Source organism: Salvia hispanica, chromosome 2 (genome assembly GCF_029641045.1).
Source record: "Salvia hispanica isolate PSC_SH4W2 chromosome 2, Shi_PSC_v1, whole genome shotgun sequence".
NCBI classification, from domain to species: domain Eukaryota; kingdom Viridiplantae; phylum Streptophyta; class Magnoliopsida; order Lamiales; family Lamiaceae; genus Salvia; species Salvia hispanica.
Window position 1 is genome coordinate 30,666,875 of NC_142693.1, and position 16,424 is coordinate 30,683,298.

A 16,424-nucleotide genomic window follows, 5' to 3' on the forward strand; every position below is an offset into this window, starting at 1 on the left:
ACTCAGTACACCCATCTAAGCTAAAGTCACTGCAAGTGGTTACATACGATTGGTAGCTTAGAGATAAGTTAGAGTAATGGCTACAAGAAAATTGGGCCTAAGGTTTAGAAGAAATAAATTAAATGGGCTTGCTTCAGATGAGGGAATAAATCAGGCCCAATTATCATGTAATAACTTTGATCAAACCAAATGAAGCATGATTTGAACAATTTTGTAGTCCAAACGATCCCAACAATTCTACCTTAAATCTAAATTCTACATTCCAACAAAGATCCTCAATTAAGGTCATGATTTTTTTAATGAATGAGGTGTTTCTAAATGCATAGAACTTCCCCAAAAAAAAAAATCTACTTTGGTTCTAAGTTGACAAAATTTTCTTACTATATAGTATTTAAAATACTACATTTCCGGAGTGTTACAATATTGGACTCAACTAAACATTTACTTTAATTTTAAATTCAATACAACTTAAATATAATTGAACAATTAAGTTGAATTTTAGATTCAATTTAATCATTCAGTTTAGTTTAGATTAATCTTAGTTTTATTAATCTCAAATCTACTTATAATATTGAGATATTTTTATTGTGATTTAATTGATATATACATTCAAATGAATATTAATATTTATTTGAGCCATTGAGTTTACTTTAAATTTAGTATAATTAATATCATTAAGATTTTTTAATAATAGTTAGATGAAAATAATTTATTAATTGATCTATATATTTTTCAATATTGAGTCTTGACCACATTAAAAGTTTAATGAATCAGATACCAGAGGAATGATATGTTACATATCTTATGTGCGTTCCTTATGTGAGCATCACTCTCGTTTGACGCTCGTTTAACGTTGTTCGTTTTGATTTATATATTTAGTTTGATTCTAATATAATGTCATAAGTAAAAAACAATGGATGATAATAAACCACTAGTTGAATTTTAAAATATTACTCCTTCTGTCCCACTTTAGCAGTCTCATTGACTTTTCCGTCCTTTTTTTGTAAAAATGATAAAAAATAGTTAAAGTGGAGAAATTGTAAAGTAAGAGAGACAATAATGTAGATAAGACTCTTCTCTATATTATTCTCTCTCTTAATTTATCATTTCTCCTCTTTAACTATTTTTTATCATTTTTACAAAAAGATGGCAGAAAAGTCAATGGGACTGCTAAACCGGGACGGAGGGAGTATATCACGAGCATATTAACAAATCATTTAATCAAATCATTTGATCTATCTATTTTGCAACATTAGATCTAAATAATGACTAAAATGTCATGAGTATTTTTTTCTTACAAACCAAATAGTAGTTGGATGACAAGTATTTATTTTACAACATTAAAAGTCTCAAGCACATAAAAAAATGATTTAATCAAACATTAATGTCATAGAATTACTTTTACAGACAAAATAGTTAAATAAGAACAATTAGATGCTTGATTTATTTATTTTCTGTCATAATGTAATCTAAGTAAATTAAAAAAATTTATTTAATCTAACAATAATTCAATATAATTTCTCTAATAAGTCAAAAGGTTGGATGAAAATAAATCACTAGTCGAACAATATTAAATCCTAAACACATTAACAAATAATTTGATCAAATCACTAATTGATCTATCTATATTGCAACGTTAGATTTCAATCAAGACTAATGTCATTAGTATTGCTTTAACAAACCAAATAGATGGATGAGATGATTGACAAATTAATTAATTTATTTTGTAATATTAAATCTCAAAGCACATTAAAAATTATTTAATCTAACACTAATATCATAGGATTTTACTGACAAAATCAAGTGATGATTATGATTTAAAAATATATATTTATTCAAACAATAATTTCATTAGAATTTCTCTATTAAATCAAAACTCAAAATGTTAGATTAATGAATTTGTAATACATTTTAGCTATCATTTATAGATCAATGAGAATGACAGATTGAAACGCAAATAATGTTGTATGTCCTTGAATCAATCTTTTTTTTCTTTTTTCCATAAGCATAATTATATTACATATTCTTGTATATATAATATGTTTCATTTTTTATTACACTATATGTTTTATATTTATACTTAATATTTTATCACACTAGATATTATATTTATGTAAAAAAATAAACAAAAATAAACAAAAACATAAAAATATAGTATATAATACTCCATATGATATGATAATTATATGGGTAAGCCTTTCAGTTTATAAATTCTTGTATATAACTATGATTTTTTATTATAATATTTTCTATATTTATATTTAATATTTTGATCACATTAGATATCATGTTTATATAAAAAATAAAAATATTAAACAAAAACACAAATATATATAGTACATAATATGATATGATAATTAAAATTTATGAGCATTTCAGTTTATGAATCCAACTAAATTTTAAAGTATTTGAATTTTTAAATAAAAATATAATACAGTATTACATAATAAATACTTATTAAACAAGTTATTAAACAAGGAAAAGAGAAAAGTTAATTCAGTGCGCATATTAAATAAATATGCAAAACATATAGATTTAAAAAAAATTCATGTTATACATACAAAAATACGTCAGATAACAATACTATGTTTATAGAAAAAAAAAAAAAGAAAGAAAGCAAGTTTAGTTAAAGATTTGGCTAAAATATTTTCTGTATAGTATCATCCCATTTTAGTTGTGTTTCTTTTGTAAAACAACAAATTGAATCCTTGAATATAGCTAGGTGGATATGGAAGTTTGTGAGGTAACCAAGGAAATAGCAAAACGGGAGAGGGAAAAACTGAAAAACAGGCACCATTTTGGGTGGAGAAAATAATAAGAGGCGGCAGTTTTAATCAAGGGTAGAAAAGTAAATTTAGTTTTTATTGAACCGAAAATTTATGAATAAACCGGTTTTTTTTCTATCGAACCGGATTATGGTTGTACATAATGTGGTTGTCTAGCTTTTCCTTATTTTTTATGCAATAAACTTATTATTAATATATAGTTGTACTCCTATTTACTATGCAGTTGTTTATTTTGTGCAATTAATTTAGTTTACTAGATCCTATAAATGTGTTAAATATTAAAAAAATGTTTTTTTAGTTTTATTTTCTATTTTGTTGAAATTAACAATTAAATTTGTAATAACAAATACTAGGAATAATATTAAATGATACTCCTATACTAAAGAAATTAACAGAAGGGACTGCAAAAATAATAAAAATAACTATTTAAAAATTATATATAAATTAAATAATAATTATTTAAATATTATACTCCTCCGTCCCGGCTAAGATGATACATTCCTTAGCCGGCACGGGGTTTTAGGAGTTATTGGTTAATGTGTTTAATTAGAGAAAGAAAAGGTGAATAGAAGTATTGAAATAGAGAGAGTAAGAAAGATGAATATTTTAATAGGGGTGGAAAAAAGTAGTTGAGTGTATTAATTGGAGATAGAAAGTTACTAAAAAAAGGAAATGTGTTATCTTAGTTGGGACAAACTAAAAAGGAAAACATGTCATCTTAAATGGGACGGAGGGAGTACTATAATACTATTAAATTTTTTGTCCGACCCCACCAGCTCTAGTTTCTGGATCCGTCATTTTTAATACTGTCTTAGTTTTACTATGACTCTCTAGCTAGATCTTGTAAGTGTCTTCATTCATAAAACTCCACCAGATGCTGAGAGCCGTCATTCTTACTTAGATTAATACTTTGTCATCGCAAAAATATAACATAAAGTATCTTGATTTCATTACGCTATTCAGTTAATAAAGAGAGAATAACTATTTCAGAATTTTAAAAAAATTCACATCTTATTAGTAAATTCCATTTGTGGAACGGGATACAGAATTAATAAAAAAAAATTATAAATACATACAGTGATATATGGATTGGATCCATTAATGAACGAAATTAAAATATTTATGCATTTTTTGTGCGCATCTTCAGCATAAAAAAAGATGCACAAGGAGATGAGTCGACGAGCAAGAGAAAGATAATTAGATAATCATCTGAAAGAATGCAACAAAAACATCGCATGGAAATGATAAAATATACTAGTAACAAAATGAGAAGAAATGAAAATTAAGCATAGAGACTAAAGTTTATTAACTACTACTCCTACTATTAAATATGAGATGTTTATGGTCGCTCAAAAAGTATCAGCCATATATACACGATAGGGTAGGAGTACTAGGGAGATTTAATTTGACAATTTGATGAGATATTATGAATAAAGTTTGTTTTAGGATTTCAGCTGGAAGTGGTTGCAACTTAATTGTTCACGATCATGAGTTGCTGCTGCGGCAACATCAACATGAATATTGTCCACTATGCAGGACTCATCACATCTTAACTGTATAAGTTTAATCTGCGATACGAATCACCAATGTATCTGCTCATCTCTATAGAGAAAAGAGGGGGTCGGAGTTTGTTACGTTCCGTCCCGCAACAATTTCTGCAAGTTATAGATATAACATGGAAGATGTGTTGGACCTTACACAATAGTCAATAAAAGTGGGATTCTTATTCACACACAACACATTAAACTATATTATTCAAGTTAAAATACAATAGAAATGAGAGCTCATTCCCCACACAAACAAGCTTGAAGATCCCTTTTGGAAACAAGAAGGCAACGATTGATTAGACTAGATGTAGGAAATGAAATGTCACGACCACAAACTTCCTAATGATGGTGACTGCATCTAAACGTGATTCAATAGCACCTTAAAATCAAGGGATGAAGAATAAACATGATTTATAAGAAGAAACCTAGGACAAAAGTCTCGCAGGTGAAAGTGAAATGGACAACATAAAGTCAGAGTGCGGTCTAGGTTCACAATCCCTCTAACATAGAATCCTATTATAGCGGAAACGTCCAAGACAAGGCAGTATGTATGGAGACATACTACCCTGGGCTACCTATTGACTTATTCGAGGATTCATTCCCAACACCATCGCCTGCCCGTCCACGTTCAACCTGCACATTTTAAAAGAAACATGCAGGGCTGAGTATTTGATATACTCAGTGAGCACATTGCCAAAAACAGTTTTGATTTTAATTGTCAAGCCACAGTTGAGAGATCACGGGGTTTTTATTTAAAAGGCCCGAGTCTCTAAATACTTTTCCTTTCATAAAGATTTTGATTGCACAATCATATGACATAGATCTACCATATCTGAACATTGTGTGAACCGGGAATGTGGCCACATTCCACGACGGTCACTGGACCGCCCAACCCCTTTTGTTAGCTCACGGTCCCCTTATGTGTACACTAGTCCGAGTAGGGTTTGCGGCCCTACTGAGACCCGAATTCGATTTAGCATAAATTGGCATAGCCAAGCAGATAGGTAATCATAAAACAAAACATGGCATGACAACATACTTGAGCAAAAATTCACATTTTCATACTGAAATCACATTTTGAAAGAATGCCCACCTCAAAAGCTAAAGCTCCTTCCGGAATTTCCTTAATTTGGTCTTAGATGACGTTCGAAGACGTCCCTTTAGGAAAATAAAAAGGATACTTTATTAGATTTTGAGGTATCCATTAAGCTTAGACATGAATGCATCCTAAGTGCGATGATCATTTTATTCTTCTTTTAAAATTTTCTAGAAGAGTTCTAGAATTCTTGAATATGAATTAAATCAGTAGATTTAATTAAATTAGTAAAATTATTCACTTAACTAGAGGGTGCTACCTCCCATGCCATTTATGTAAACATTCAAAAAATTTGGCTCGAGGTCTAAATACTCGTTAGCGTATCGTAGTTTCTTAAAATTAATCATTTGAGCACTCTTGCTAGTTTCCGGAAAAAAAAATTAGACTTATCTTCGTGGAATTAATTTGTGGACTATTAATTAATTCATAACATATAAAGGCCCATGATTTAAATAAATTCTTAGCCCATGCTTTAATTAATTAGTGGCCCAACCTATTACTAAAGAGGCCCGATACCTAATTAATAAAAAGAATTGGCCCAAACTCCCTACCCTAACCATCGACCCCTCTCTCTTCCTCCTTCATTTCCAAAATTCCCCAATCACAAACCCTAAACTCTCCTCCCTCCTCTCTCTCGGCGACAACGCCGCCTGTTCCGCCGCCACCGCCTCGCGGCCGCCCTCATCGGTCGCCGTCCTCCGCCGCCTCCTTCGGCAGCGTTTCTCCTCCTCGGCAAAAACGCCGTCAACCGCCCATTTCCGTCCAGCACTCTCCCTCTCTCTCTCGGCTGAATTTGCCAGCGTCAGCCCGTCAGCTCTGTGCTCACGATTTCCGTCGAGTTCAGCGACACTATCGCCGGAGTCGCAGTGCCTCCTCGCCGTCTCCTTTCCCCCCACAAATTCATCCCCTAAAATTGATTCCCTAAATTGAGAATGAGGAGCTGAGCCTCCATCCCCTTCCTACGACCTCTCCGTCGCCGCTACCTCGATGGGAATTTCGGAGCTCCGTCAGCGCTGGCTCCCACACCGTCCTTCACTCCGCTACGGGAGCGGCAGCTCCTCTCGCCGCCGTCCCTTGTCGTCCGCCTCCTCCGTGAGGCAGCCACGACACTTACCGGAGGCTCACGCCCCCGCTTCCTCTGCGCTCCGGCGGGCGCTCTTCCTTCCCGGCGAATCAGTGGTGGAGAGGAGGCATCGCCTCCGTCGCGACGGCTCCACCTCGTCGTTCGCCGCTGCTCTGCGCCGAGTTTTCTCTCGCCGTCGAGCTCTTTCTCCATCAAGCTCTCCGGAAGGCAGCGATCTTTACTCGGCGGCGCCGACGCCAGCCGCCGCTGCCTCGCGCAGCTGCTCCAGCAGCGCCACCATTACAGCCAGTTCTCCGGAGCTTCGTTGTCATTCGATCGCACTAAGCTAAGCTTTCTAACTCCCATTATCTAGTTCATTATGTTGAGTTCATTTCTGGCAATAGCTTGTGGTAAAGAAGTTCTTGACTATGGGGTGCTAAAGCTTTGATCCTCCTTAGGCAGTAGCTTATGATATTTCTTGTACTAAATTGTGTGATGTGGAAATCCTAAAGTTCTAAGTTCTTGAGTATGAGGTTCTAATATGATGCAGAGGGAGTATCTTGATTACCTTGCTTGTGGATTCCTCTTGTTTGTTGAGATACTTCTAGGCTCACTCCCTTCACTCTCCTTGCTCCCGCTCTAATTCTCGACAATGTGTGTGGTCATAGTGTGGCAGTGAGGCTGATTGGAGAGGGTGTATATATATTGGAGTTTGTTGGGATTTTGGCAGAGATTAAATCTGGACTCTTTGGCTCCTTGCTAGCTATTCTTTTGGTGGTTTATGGAGTATGTACTCGTGAGAAATAAATGGCTGTTGTGCAATAGTTGTTGCAGGGCTGACTTGCCTTCTATGGCAAATCCTTGGTCCTCTATAACTAAAGGAAATGTTGTTTCTTTTCTTCAATTAATAGCCCCCTTTATTTTCTTTTGTTTCCTAGTCACTAAACTTGTCTTTACTTATCTTGTAGGTGAGAGGAAAAGCATGGCTGCCTTGCGGCTGCCTTGAGACGTGGGTCAGCTGCCCTGAGTCTCCGTCGGCTGCCTGGGCTCGGCGACTGCACGAATATGGCGCGGTGGTAGTGCGGCGTGGGCTCGGGAAAAGAAGTCCAAGTGCAAGCTACCCTAGACTTTATTTCCTTGAGCTTTTGGTTCATTCAAGAGTATTGTAATATTAATATCCCATCTCATCCTTTTTGTAAGACCATCATGAAATTCCAAAGAAACAAATTTTGGGCATTATGTGGATATTTTCTTTCGGGAACACTTGAATAGCATTCCTTTTTATTCCGCAACGTACATTAGTTGGTTTAGTTCGTTTGATTATTTCTTTAACTTTTACTTTGCAAAAACACTATTAAGTTCATCAAAGGCTCGAGTTCCATTTATTTTCACGAAACAAGAGAACGATAGATTTCTAGTTCGACGTTAACATACATGAAAAGATAATAAAAGAAGCGGGTGCTACATGAAAGCTGCAGCCTGAACACACTCAAAACAATTTATTAAAACTCGTATCAAAACCAACTAGTAAAACTAAATAGAACTTAAGAAAGAACTCGGACTTGGAGGTATTGGAATCTCGACAGTTCCCTCCAACATTAGCAGAACTTTCTTCATAGTTGGACGCAGTGACGGATCATATTGCACACACCATATTCCTATCTTCACCATCCTCTCCATTTTCCTCTCCTCTACCATTTCATCCCCCACCAGACTCCCAATCTTCCCCGTTACATAACAATCGTAAACCCATTCTTCAAGAATAGTCTCATCCTCATTCCTGTTACAATCAACACACTTTCTACAGCATATGATCTCCAGCAGCATCACTCCGAAGCTATAAACATCAGCTTTCACCGTGATCGCCTGCTTTTGGTACCACTCTGGTGCGACATAGCCCTTAGTGCCTCTTATCCCAGTATACGTATTAGTCTGATCTTGTTTTAGGAGCTTCGCCAGTCCAAAATCTGATATTTTAGCGCACCAGTTCTCGTCCATGAGTATGTTCTGAGGCTTTATATCGCAGTGAATGATCTGCGTCTCGCACTCCTCGTGCAGATACAATATCCCCCTCGATATATCTCGAGCAATCTCAATCCGTTCCTCCCAGCTTGGTCGTTTCTCTTGATTAAAAAGTATATCTGCAAGGGTTCCATTGCTCATGTACTCAAACACCAACAGTTTGTTGTCACCGTTGAAGCAATAACCTAGGAGCCGGACTAGGTTTCTATGATACATCTTCCCAATTGTTGTCAACTCTGTCTTGAACTCTATCTCTCCTTGTGCGAATTCCTTCTCCAACCTCTTCACTGCCACCATTTTCTGCTGCAGAACCCCTTTGAACACTGTGCCAGATGATCCTCTCCCCAGCTCCTCCTCGAAGTCATTTGTTGACTCGGACAGATGCTTGAATGTGAACACTTGCAGTGATATGCCCTCAACAAAGTTGTCTCCATTTTCCTTACCGATCTTGCTGTAATCCTTCTTTTTCTGGCGAACAAATATCACAGAAATCGACAACGCCAAGAAACCTATAGACATGAGAACAATGCCGGTGATGAGGATGTTAACACGCCGCTCTTTCTTGATGATGATTTTAAGTTCGGAGTCGCCTCCCAAGTCGAGTTCCGTGGTTGTGATGTTGCGAATGAAAATCACGTTTGATATTTCTGGAGACCTTCTGCCGAATCTTATGGGAAGCCTCTGTTTTCTGCATTCTTCGTATGCATACATGGCTGCTTCGCAGTTGCAGTCATCGAGGCATGATTTACTGCACTCTTCTTCTTCAGTCATTACCGTATTCTCATACCAGGCTTCATCCCATTTGATGTTTTCGACTCTTATCATATTGGACTTCAATCTATCGTCAATTTTGGGGCAGTCCTGGATCGACAAAACTCTCGAACAGGGGGCTGTATTGTTGCTGGGCTGGATGGAGACGAAACCGGGAAGACACTGACATTCCGGCGCATTATCTATCAGAATACAGAAGGCGTTGACTCCACAGAAACCTTTGGGAGCACACTGGTCGTGCGTGGAGGACCATCTCCTGGTCAAGTTGAGATTACCGAGTGAGAGAGAGTAGATGCTGAAAATTCCTCCGATGTCGAGCCTCATAAAATTGATGTATCCCTGCGTAGGGAATCCACCATAGGATACATTCTTCAGAGGTAGGCTACCATTGAGCAGATAAAGTCGGCCGTCGCGGTCGAGGTTGAATGAGACGTTACTACCCACGTTGTATGTGCCTGTTGCATAGTAATTGTTAGCCTCTGTGTCCTCCGTGTTGATAGGATACTGCACAAGGTTTCCATCGGTCTGCATCTTCAGCCTGAAAATCCCTCTCCCGTAGTCGGTCTCTGAGGCGCTGGAGAAGAGCTCTTTCCCTGGCTGGAGGCGCTGGCCGGGGAGGAGCGTGTTAGTCGGGTGGTCAAAGCTCTGCCAGATGACTGTGGAATTGGAAGCATAGAGAACAAAGTTTCCGTTGTCGAGCATTGAGGCCGACGCGATGGCTATGGAGGGGTTGATGACGTCTACGTCTTGGCCTTGCCTCCGGCGCAGGATTAGCCTGCCGTCAGGGGATAGTAGAAGGGAGACTGCGTCGTCGGAGACGGTTGGATTGGTGTCCCTGTTCGCTGTCCAGACGACGGTTTTGTCGGGAAGAAAGATGCCGATGGCGTAGATGTTGACGTGTTGGGGGAAGAATCCAAAGGCATAAAAGCCGGAGGGTGAAGGCCAGTAGGAGTTTGAGGTGGGTGTGAGGGAAGAGCCTAAGCTGATGTTGGACGGTTTTGTTTGGGCTTCTGCTACTGTAGAAACGAGGATGAGAAACAAGATTGTCGGGATGGGCGTCATTGCTGTTTGTCTGAGTATTGGTTTGATGTTGCTACTTACCTTCTTATATTAACCAATATATATTTTTGTTTATGATTAGTTAGGATTGATTTTAGTGAGTGTTGATTACTCGGTGCCTTATCTAAATGATTTACATGTTTCATTTATGGGCTCTACTCGCTCTCCCATAAGTAAAGGCTGTATGTAGTTCAAGCGTTTATTTGTAGGACATTAATTTTTTTGTTTTGTTTTGGTGGGTGGGGGGGGGTGGGGGGGGGGGGGGGGGGGGAATGGCACATAGTTGGGTCGTGTATTACATATACTATGGCTGGGTCGTCTATGGGTCCTCTTCTTATGCTTATAACACCATAATACAAATCTACGACTAAATCGACACCTTTAGATTTTGAAATGAGGAGATGAGATTAAAGCTCACAAATTTCAATAAACAGTAGACAAATATCAACAAAAGGGTAATATCGTCATTATGTTATCATATGATAATTTTCGTGGGTGTTTTTTTATATCAACATAGTGTATTACAGATATCAACAATATGCTATAAGAATATCAATACAACTACAAGAAAATGTCAACACAGTTTTATTGATATTTTAACTACACTATGTTGAGATTTTGCAAACACTATGTTGAGATTTTTTTTGCATTCGTTGATAAAATCTGTTTATCAACATGTACGAAAATTGAAATATAATTTATCAAATTTCATCATCGGAACATATGCAATTGAGATCTCGTTGGAATCCTTATAAAATTATCTTTAATTTGATATACTTTTTGCACAAAAATAAATATAAATCAGAGAGAGATATGCAAATTAAAATTTTTTAGATGATTTTAATGAGAGAGAATTGATATTAGTACCTTTTAAGTTTATTTAATAATTTTATTTATTTAAAATATAATCAATGTAGCATTATTTCAATCACTAGATCTCCTAATCTAATAGCTAAGATTTAGTCTTAACTTGTGATTGTTAATTATTTAGCAATTGATCACTCTCACTCCATGGATTACATGCATTATTTAGGGTACTCTCACTCCATGGATTACATGCATTATTTAGGGTATTGTTATGAATTCAAATACTCCCTCCTGTCTATTATGTAGACTTTGATTTGGAAGTCAAATATGACAAGACAAGAGCTCTTCCATGAAACCTTGGTCCACGACTGTACATATAAATTGTGTATTTGACAGAAACTGAAATTGTAATCAAATTCTAAACCCAAATATTTTTATGGTATTAAACATTAGATTTGGAATTGAAGCCTCCAATCCGCTGTCCAATTCTATGATACCTTACGGAGCCGTAGAGTAATTTAATTTTGGAACATGTCAAGAAGGAGTCATCTCCTCTAAGTTTATGTCCACCTAATGGTTTACATGCTTTATTTATGTGATCCATTTCTCCCTGTCGAAAGTACAGACCGTAGATTAAGGGGTTTACGTAGATATAGACCGTAGTTCACGCATTTTATCTGCAGGGCAGAAATTTGAAAAACTTTTGGCACATGGTTGAGTAGTGTATTACGTAGACTTTGGTTACATGCTATATTTAGGGTCTTGTCATCGATTCAAACACTCCCTCCGTCCCTATAAATAATAAATATTTGTTTTTTAGGCAAACGATTTTACGTGATTTGTTTTGTGAGTTAATGAAGAGATGATAAATTAAAAGAAGAAAAAATAAGGACAATGTTGTTTCTATTTTAGAAAATATTTTATTTTTAATGGGATCTCTATCTATTAGGTAGACTTTGATTTGGAAGTCAAGCTTAGAGAATTATGCAAAACAAGACAGTGAATTTCCATGAAACCTTGGTCCACACAACTGTACACATTCTTGATTAACACTCTCTCCGTCCCCCATTAGTTGTCTATTTTGTTACTTTCATCACTCCCCAGTATTAATTGTCCACTTTCATACCATAAATGGTAAGTAGACCTCACATTACGCTAACTCATCTCACTCACATTTTATTATAAAATTAGTAGTATATAAAAGTGGGAACCCTGTTCCACTAACTTTTTCAACTCACTTTCCTTATCAATTTTTAAAGCCCGTGCCGGAACCAAAGTGGACAATCATTAGAGGACGGAGGGAGTAATAGTAGAGTTGTGATTTACATGCTTTATTTATGGGCGCCACTCTCTGTCTCTCATATTTACAGTAGTTCATGTCTTTTATTATAGGTAGCCGATGTTATAAAATATGTCGACGGAATTATATTCACTTCTAGACGTCGCAATGATTTAGTAGAATAAGTCTATTCTCTTACTTTGTTCTATCTTTATCTCTCTTACTTTATTTTTCCCTTCACGTATTAATCATCGACAATTTCTTAATCTTTGTGCCCAAAAAAAACGTCTATATTAACACGAAATGGAAGGAGTAAATAAAAATGGGCCCTGGAACATGTATCGAACCAAAATATAAGAATGCATATACATAGCATAATATCTCATAATAAAATAAATATGAATTTATAATGAACAAGTTTTTGACATAATTACCTATAAAATTAGTTACCATTTCATTTTTAATGGGACAATACAAAAAGGAAAACGTTTTACTTTTAATGAGTCAGAGGGTATCTCCTGTCTAACAATCCAAAAAGGAAAATGTTTTACTTTTAATGAGACAGAAGGTCTCTCTTTTGTCTTACGCAGACTCTGATTTGGAAGTCAAGCTAGGAGAAGTATGCAAAACAAGATAGTGAATTTCCATGAAACCTTGGTCCACACAACTGTACACATTCTTGATTAGTAATTGTTTTGGAACGTAATTTCCAATTTCCCATGAAAGCTTAGGCCACAACTGTTCATGTATGGAATAGTAGAGCTGTGATTTACATGCTTTATTTATGGGCGCCACTCTCTATCTCTCATATGTACAGAGTATGTTTTATTTGTAGGTAGCCGATGTTATAAAATGCGTCGACGGAATTATATTCGCTGCTAGCCGTCGCTATGATGTAGGAGAATAAGTCTATTCTCTTACTTTATTCTATTTTTATCTCTCTTACTTTATTTTTCACTTCACTTTTTAAACATCTACTATTTCTTAATCTTTGTGCCCAAAAGAAACATCTATATTAACACAAAACGGAAGGAGTAAATAAAAACGGGCCTTGCACCATGTATCGAACCAAAATATAAGAATGCATATTTATAGCTTAATTTCTCATAATAAAATAAATATGAATTTATAATAAACAAGTTTTTCTCATAATTACCTATAAAATTAGGTACCATTTCATTTTTAATGAGACAATTTGAAAAGGAAAACATTTTATTTTTAATGAGACAGACGGTCTCACTTGTCTATGTTTGTCTATTATATGGACTCTGATTTAGAAGTCAAGATAAGAAAAGTATGTAAAACAAGATAATGAATTTCCATGAAACCTTGGTCCAACGGTCTCTGAGTCTCTCTTGTCTATTATGTGGACTCAGATTTAGAAGTCAAGATAAGAAAAGTATGCAAAACAAGATAATGCATTTCCATGAAACCTTGGTCCACACAACTGTACACATAGCATTTGCCCCTCCTCACCCTTCTTTTACTAATACATTTCTATACACACATTTCCAATTATATAGATCAAATACACTAATTGCCCCTTCTCAAATGCACAAATTTTTCCGGCATACTATATTTTTGCACCTCCTTAAGCATAATCCTGGCTACGCTCCCGTTAGTAATTGTTTTGGAACGTAATTTCCAATTTCCCATGAAAGCTCAGGCCAACTGTTCATGCATGGAATAGTAGAGCTGTGGATTTACATGCTTTATTTATGGGTGTCACTCTCCGTCTCTCGTATGTACAGTAGTTTATGTGTTTTATTTGTAGCTAGCCGATATTATAAAATACGTCGACGAAATTATATTCGCTTCTAGCCGTCGCAATGATGTAGTAGAATAAGTCTATTCTCTTACTTTATTCTATCTTTATCTCTCTTACTTTATTTTTCACTTCAAGTATTAAACATCTAGTATTTCTTAATCTCTGTGCCCAAAAGAAACATCTATATTAACACGAAATGGAATGAGTAAATAAAAACTGGCCCCGGAACATGTATCCAACCAAAATATAAGAATGCATATTTATAGCTTAATTTCTCATAATAAAATAAATATGAATTTATAATAAAAAAGTTTTTCTCATAATTACCTAAAAAATTAGTTACCATTTCTTTTTTTAATGGGAAAATTCAAAAAGAAAAACGTTTTATTTTGAATAAGACAGAAGGTCTCTCTTGTCCATTAGGTAGACTTTGAGTTGGAAGTCAAGCTAAGAGAAACAAATAGTATGCAATAAAAGATAGGGAATTTCCAGCAAAACTGGTCCACACAACTGTACACATTTCTGATTAGTAATTATTTTGGAACGTAATTTCCAATTTCCCATGAAAGTTTAGGCCAACTGTTCATGCATGGAATAGTAGAGTTGTGGATTTACATGCTTTATTTATGGGTGTCACTCTCTGTCTCTCGTATGTACAGTAGTTTATGTGTTTTATTTGTAGCTAGCCGATATTATAAAATACGTCGACGAAATTATATTCGCTTCTAGCCGTCGCAATGATGTAGTAGAATAAGTCTATTCTCTTACTTTATTCTATCTTTATCTCTCTTACTTTATTTTTCACTTCACGTATTAAACATCTAGTATTTCTTAATCTCTGTGCCCAAAAGAAATATCTATATTAACACGAAATGGAATGAGTAAATAAAAACTGGCCCCGGATCATGTATCCAACCAAAATATAAGAATGCATATTTATAGCTTAATTTCTCATAGTAAAATAAATATGAATTTATAATAAAAAAGTTTTTCTCATAATTACCTAAAAAATTAGTTACCATTTCTTTTTTTAATGGGAAAATTTCAAAAAGAAAAACGTTTTATTTTGAACGAGACAGAAGGTCTCTCCTGTCCATTAGGTAGACTTTGAGTTGGAAGTCAAGCTAAGAGAAACAAATAGAATGCAATAAAAGATAGGGAATTTCCAGCAAAACTGGTCCACACAACTGTACACATTTTTGATTAGTAATTGTTTTGGAACGTAATTTCCAATTTCCCATGAAAGCTTAGGCCAACTGTTCATGCATGGAATAGTAGAGTTGTGGATTTACATGCTTTATTTATGGGTGTCACTCTCTGTCTCTCGTATGTACAGTAGTTTATGTGTTTTATTTGTAGCTAGCCGATATTATAAAATACGTCGACGAAATTATATTCGCTTCTAGCCGTCGCAATGATGTAGTAGAATAAGTCTATTCTCTTACTTTATTCTATCTTTATCTCTCTTACTTTATTTTTCACTTCACGTATTAAACATCTAGTATTTCTTAATCTCTGTGTCCAAAAGAAACATCTATATTAACACGAAATGGAATGAGTAAATAAAAACTGGCCCCAGAACATGTATCCAACCAAAATATAAGAATGCATATTTATAGCTTAATTTCTCATAATAAAATAAATATGAATTTATAATAAAAAAGTTTTTCTCATAATTACCTAAAAAATTAGTTACCATTTCTTTTTTTAATGGGAAAATTCAAAAAGAAAAACGTTTTATTTTGAATGAGACAGAAGGTCTCTCCTGTCCATTAGGTAGACTTTGAGTTGGAAGTCAAGCTAAGAGAAACAAATAGTATGCAATAGAAGATAGGGAATTTCCAGCAAAACTGGTCCACACAACTGTACACATTTCTGATTAGTAATTGTTTTGGAACGTAATTTCCAATTTCCCATGAAAGCTTAGGCCAACTGTTCATGCATGGAATAGTAGAGTTGTGGATTTACATGCTTTATTTATGGGTGTCACTCTCTGTCTCTCGTATGTACAGTAGTTTATGTGTTTTATTTGTAGCTAGCCGATATTATAAAATACGTCGACGAAATTATATTTGCTTCTAGCCGTCGCAATGATGTAGTAGAATAAGTCTATTCTCTTACTTTATTCTATCTTTATCTCTTTTACTTTATTTTTCACTTCACGTATTAAACATCTAGTATTTCTTAATCTCTGTGTCCAAAAGAAACATCTATATTAACACGAAA

At 35.2% G+C, this 16,424-nt stretch overlaps 1 protein-coding gene across 1 annotated transcript; it reads right to left on the bottom strand.

Moving 5' to 3' along the window:
* Positions 1 to 7,851: 7,851 nt before the first annotated feature.
* Positions 7,852 to 10,490, bottom strand: LOC148932132 (G-type lectin S-receptor-like serine/threonine-protein kinase LECRK3). Its single transcript, XM_089064055.1, has one exon. The coding sequence runs from the start codon at positions 10,345 to 10,347 to the stop codon at positions 8,026 to 8,028; it is 2,322 nt and encodes a 773-aa protein (XP_088920181.1). The 5' UTR covers positions 10,348 to 10,490; the 3' UTR covers positions 7,852 to 8,025.
* Positions 10,491 to 16,424: the final 5,934 nt, after the last annotated feature.

Coding starts and splice junctions, on each gene's coding strand:
- LOC148932132 (XM_089064055.1), bottom strand. CDS start 10,347: ATGACGCCCATCCCGACAATCTTGTTTCTCATCCTCGTTTCTACAGTA.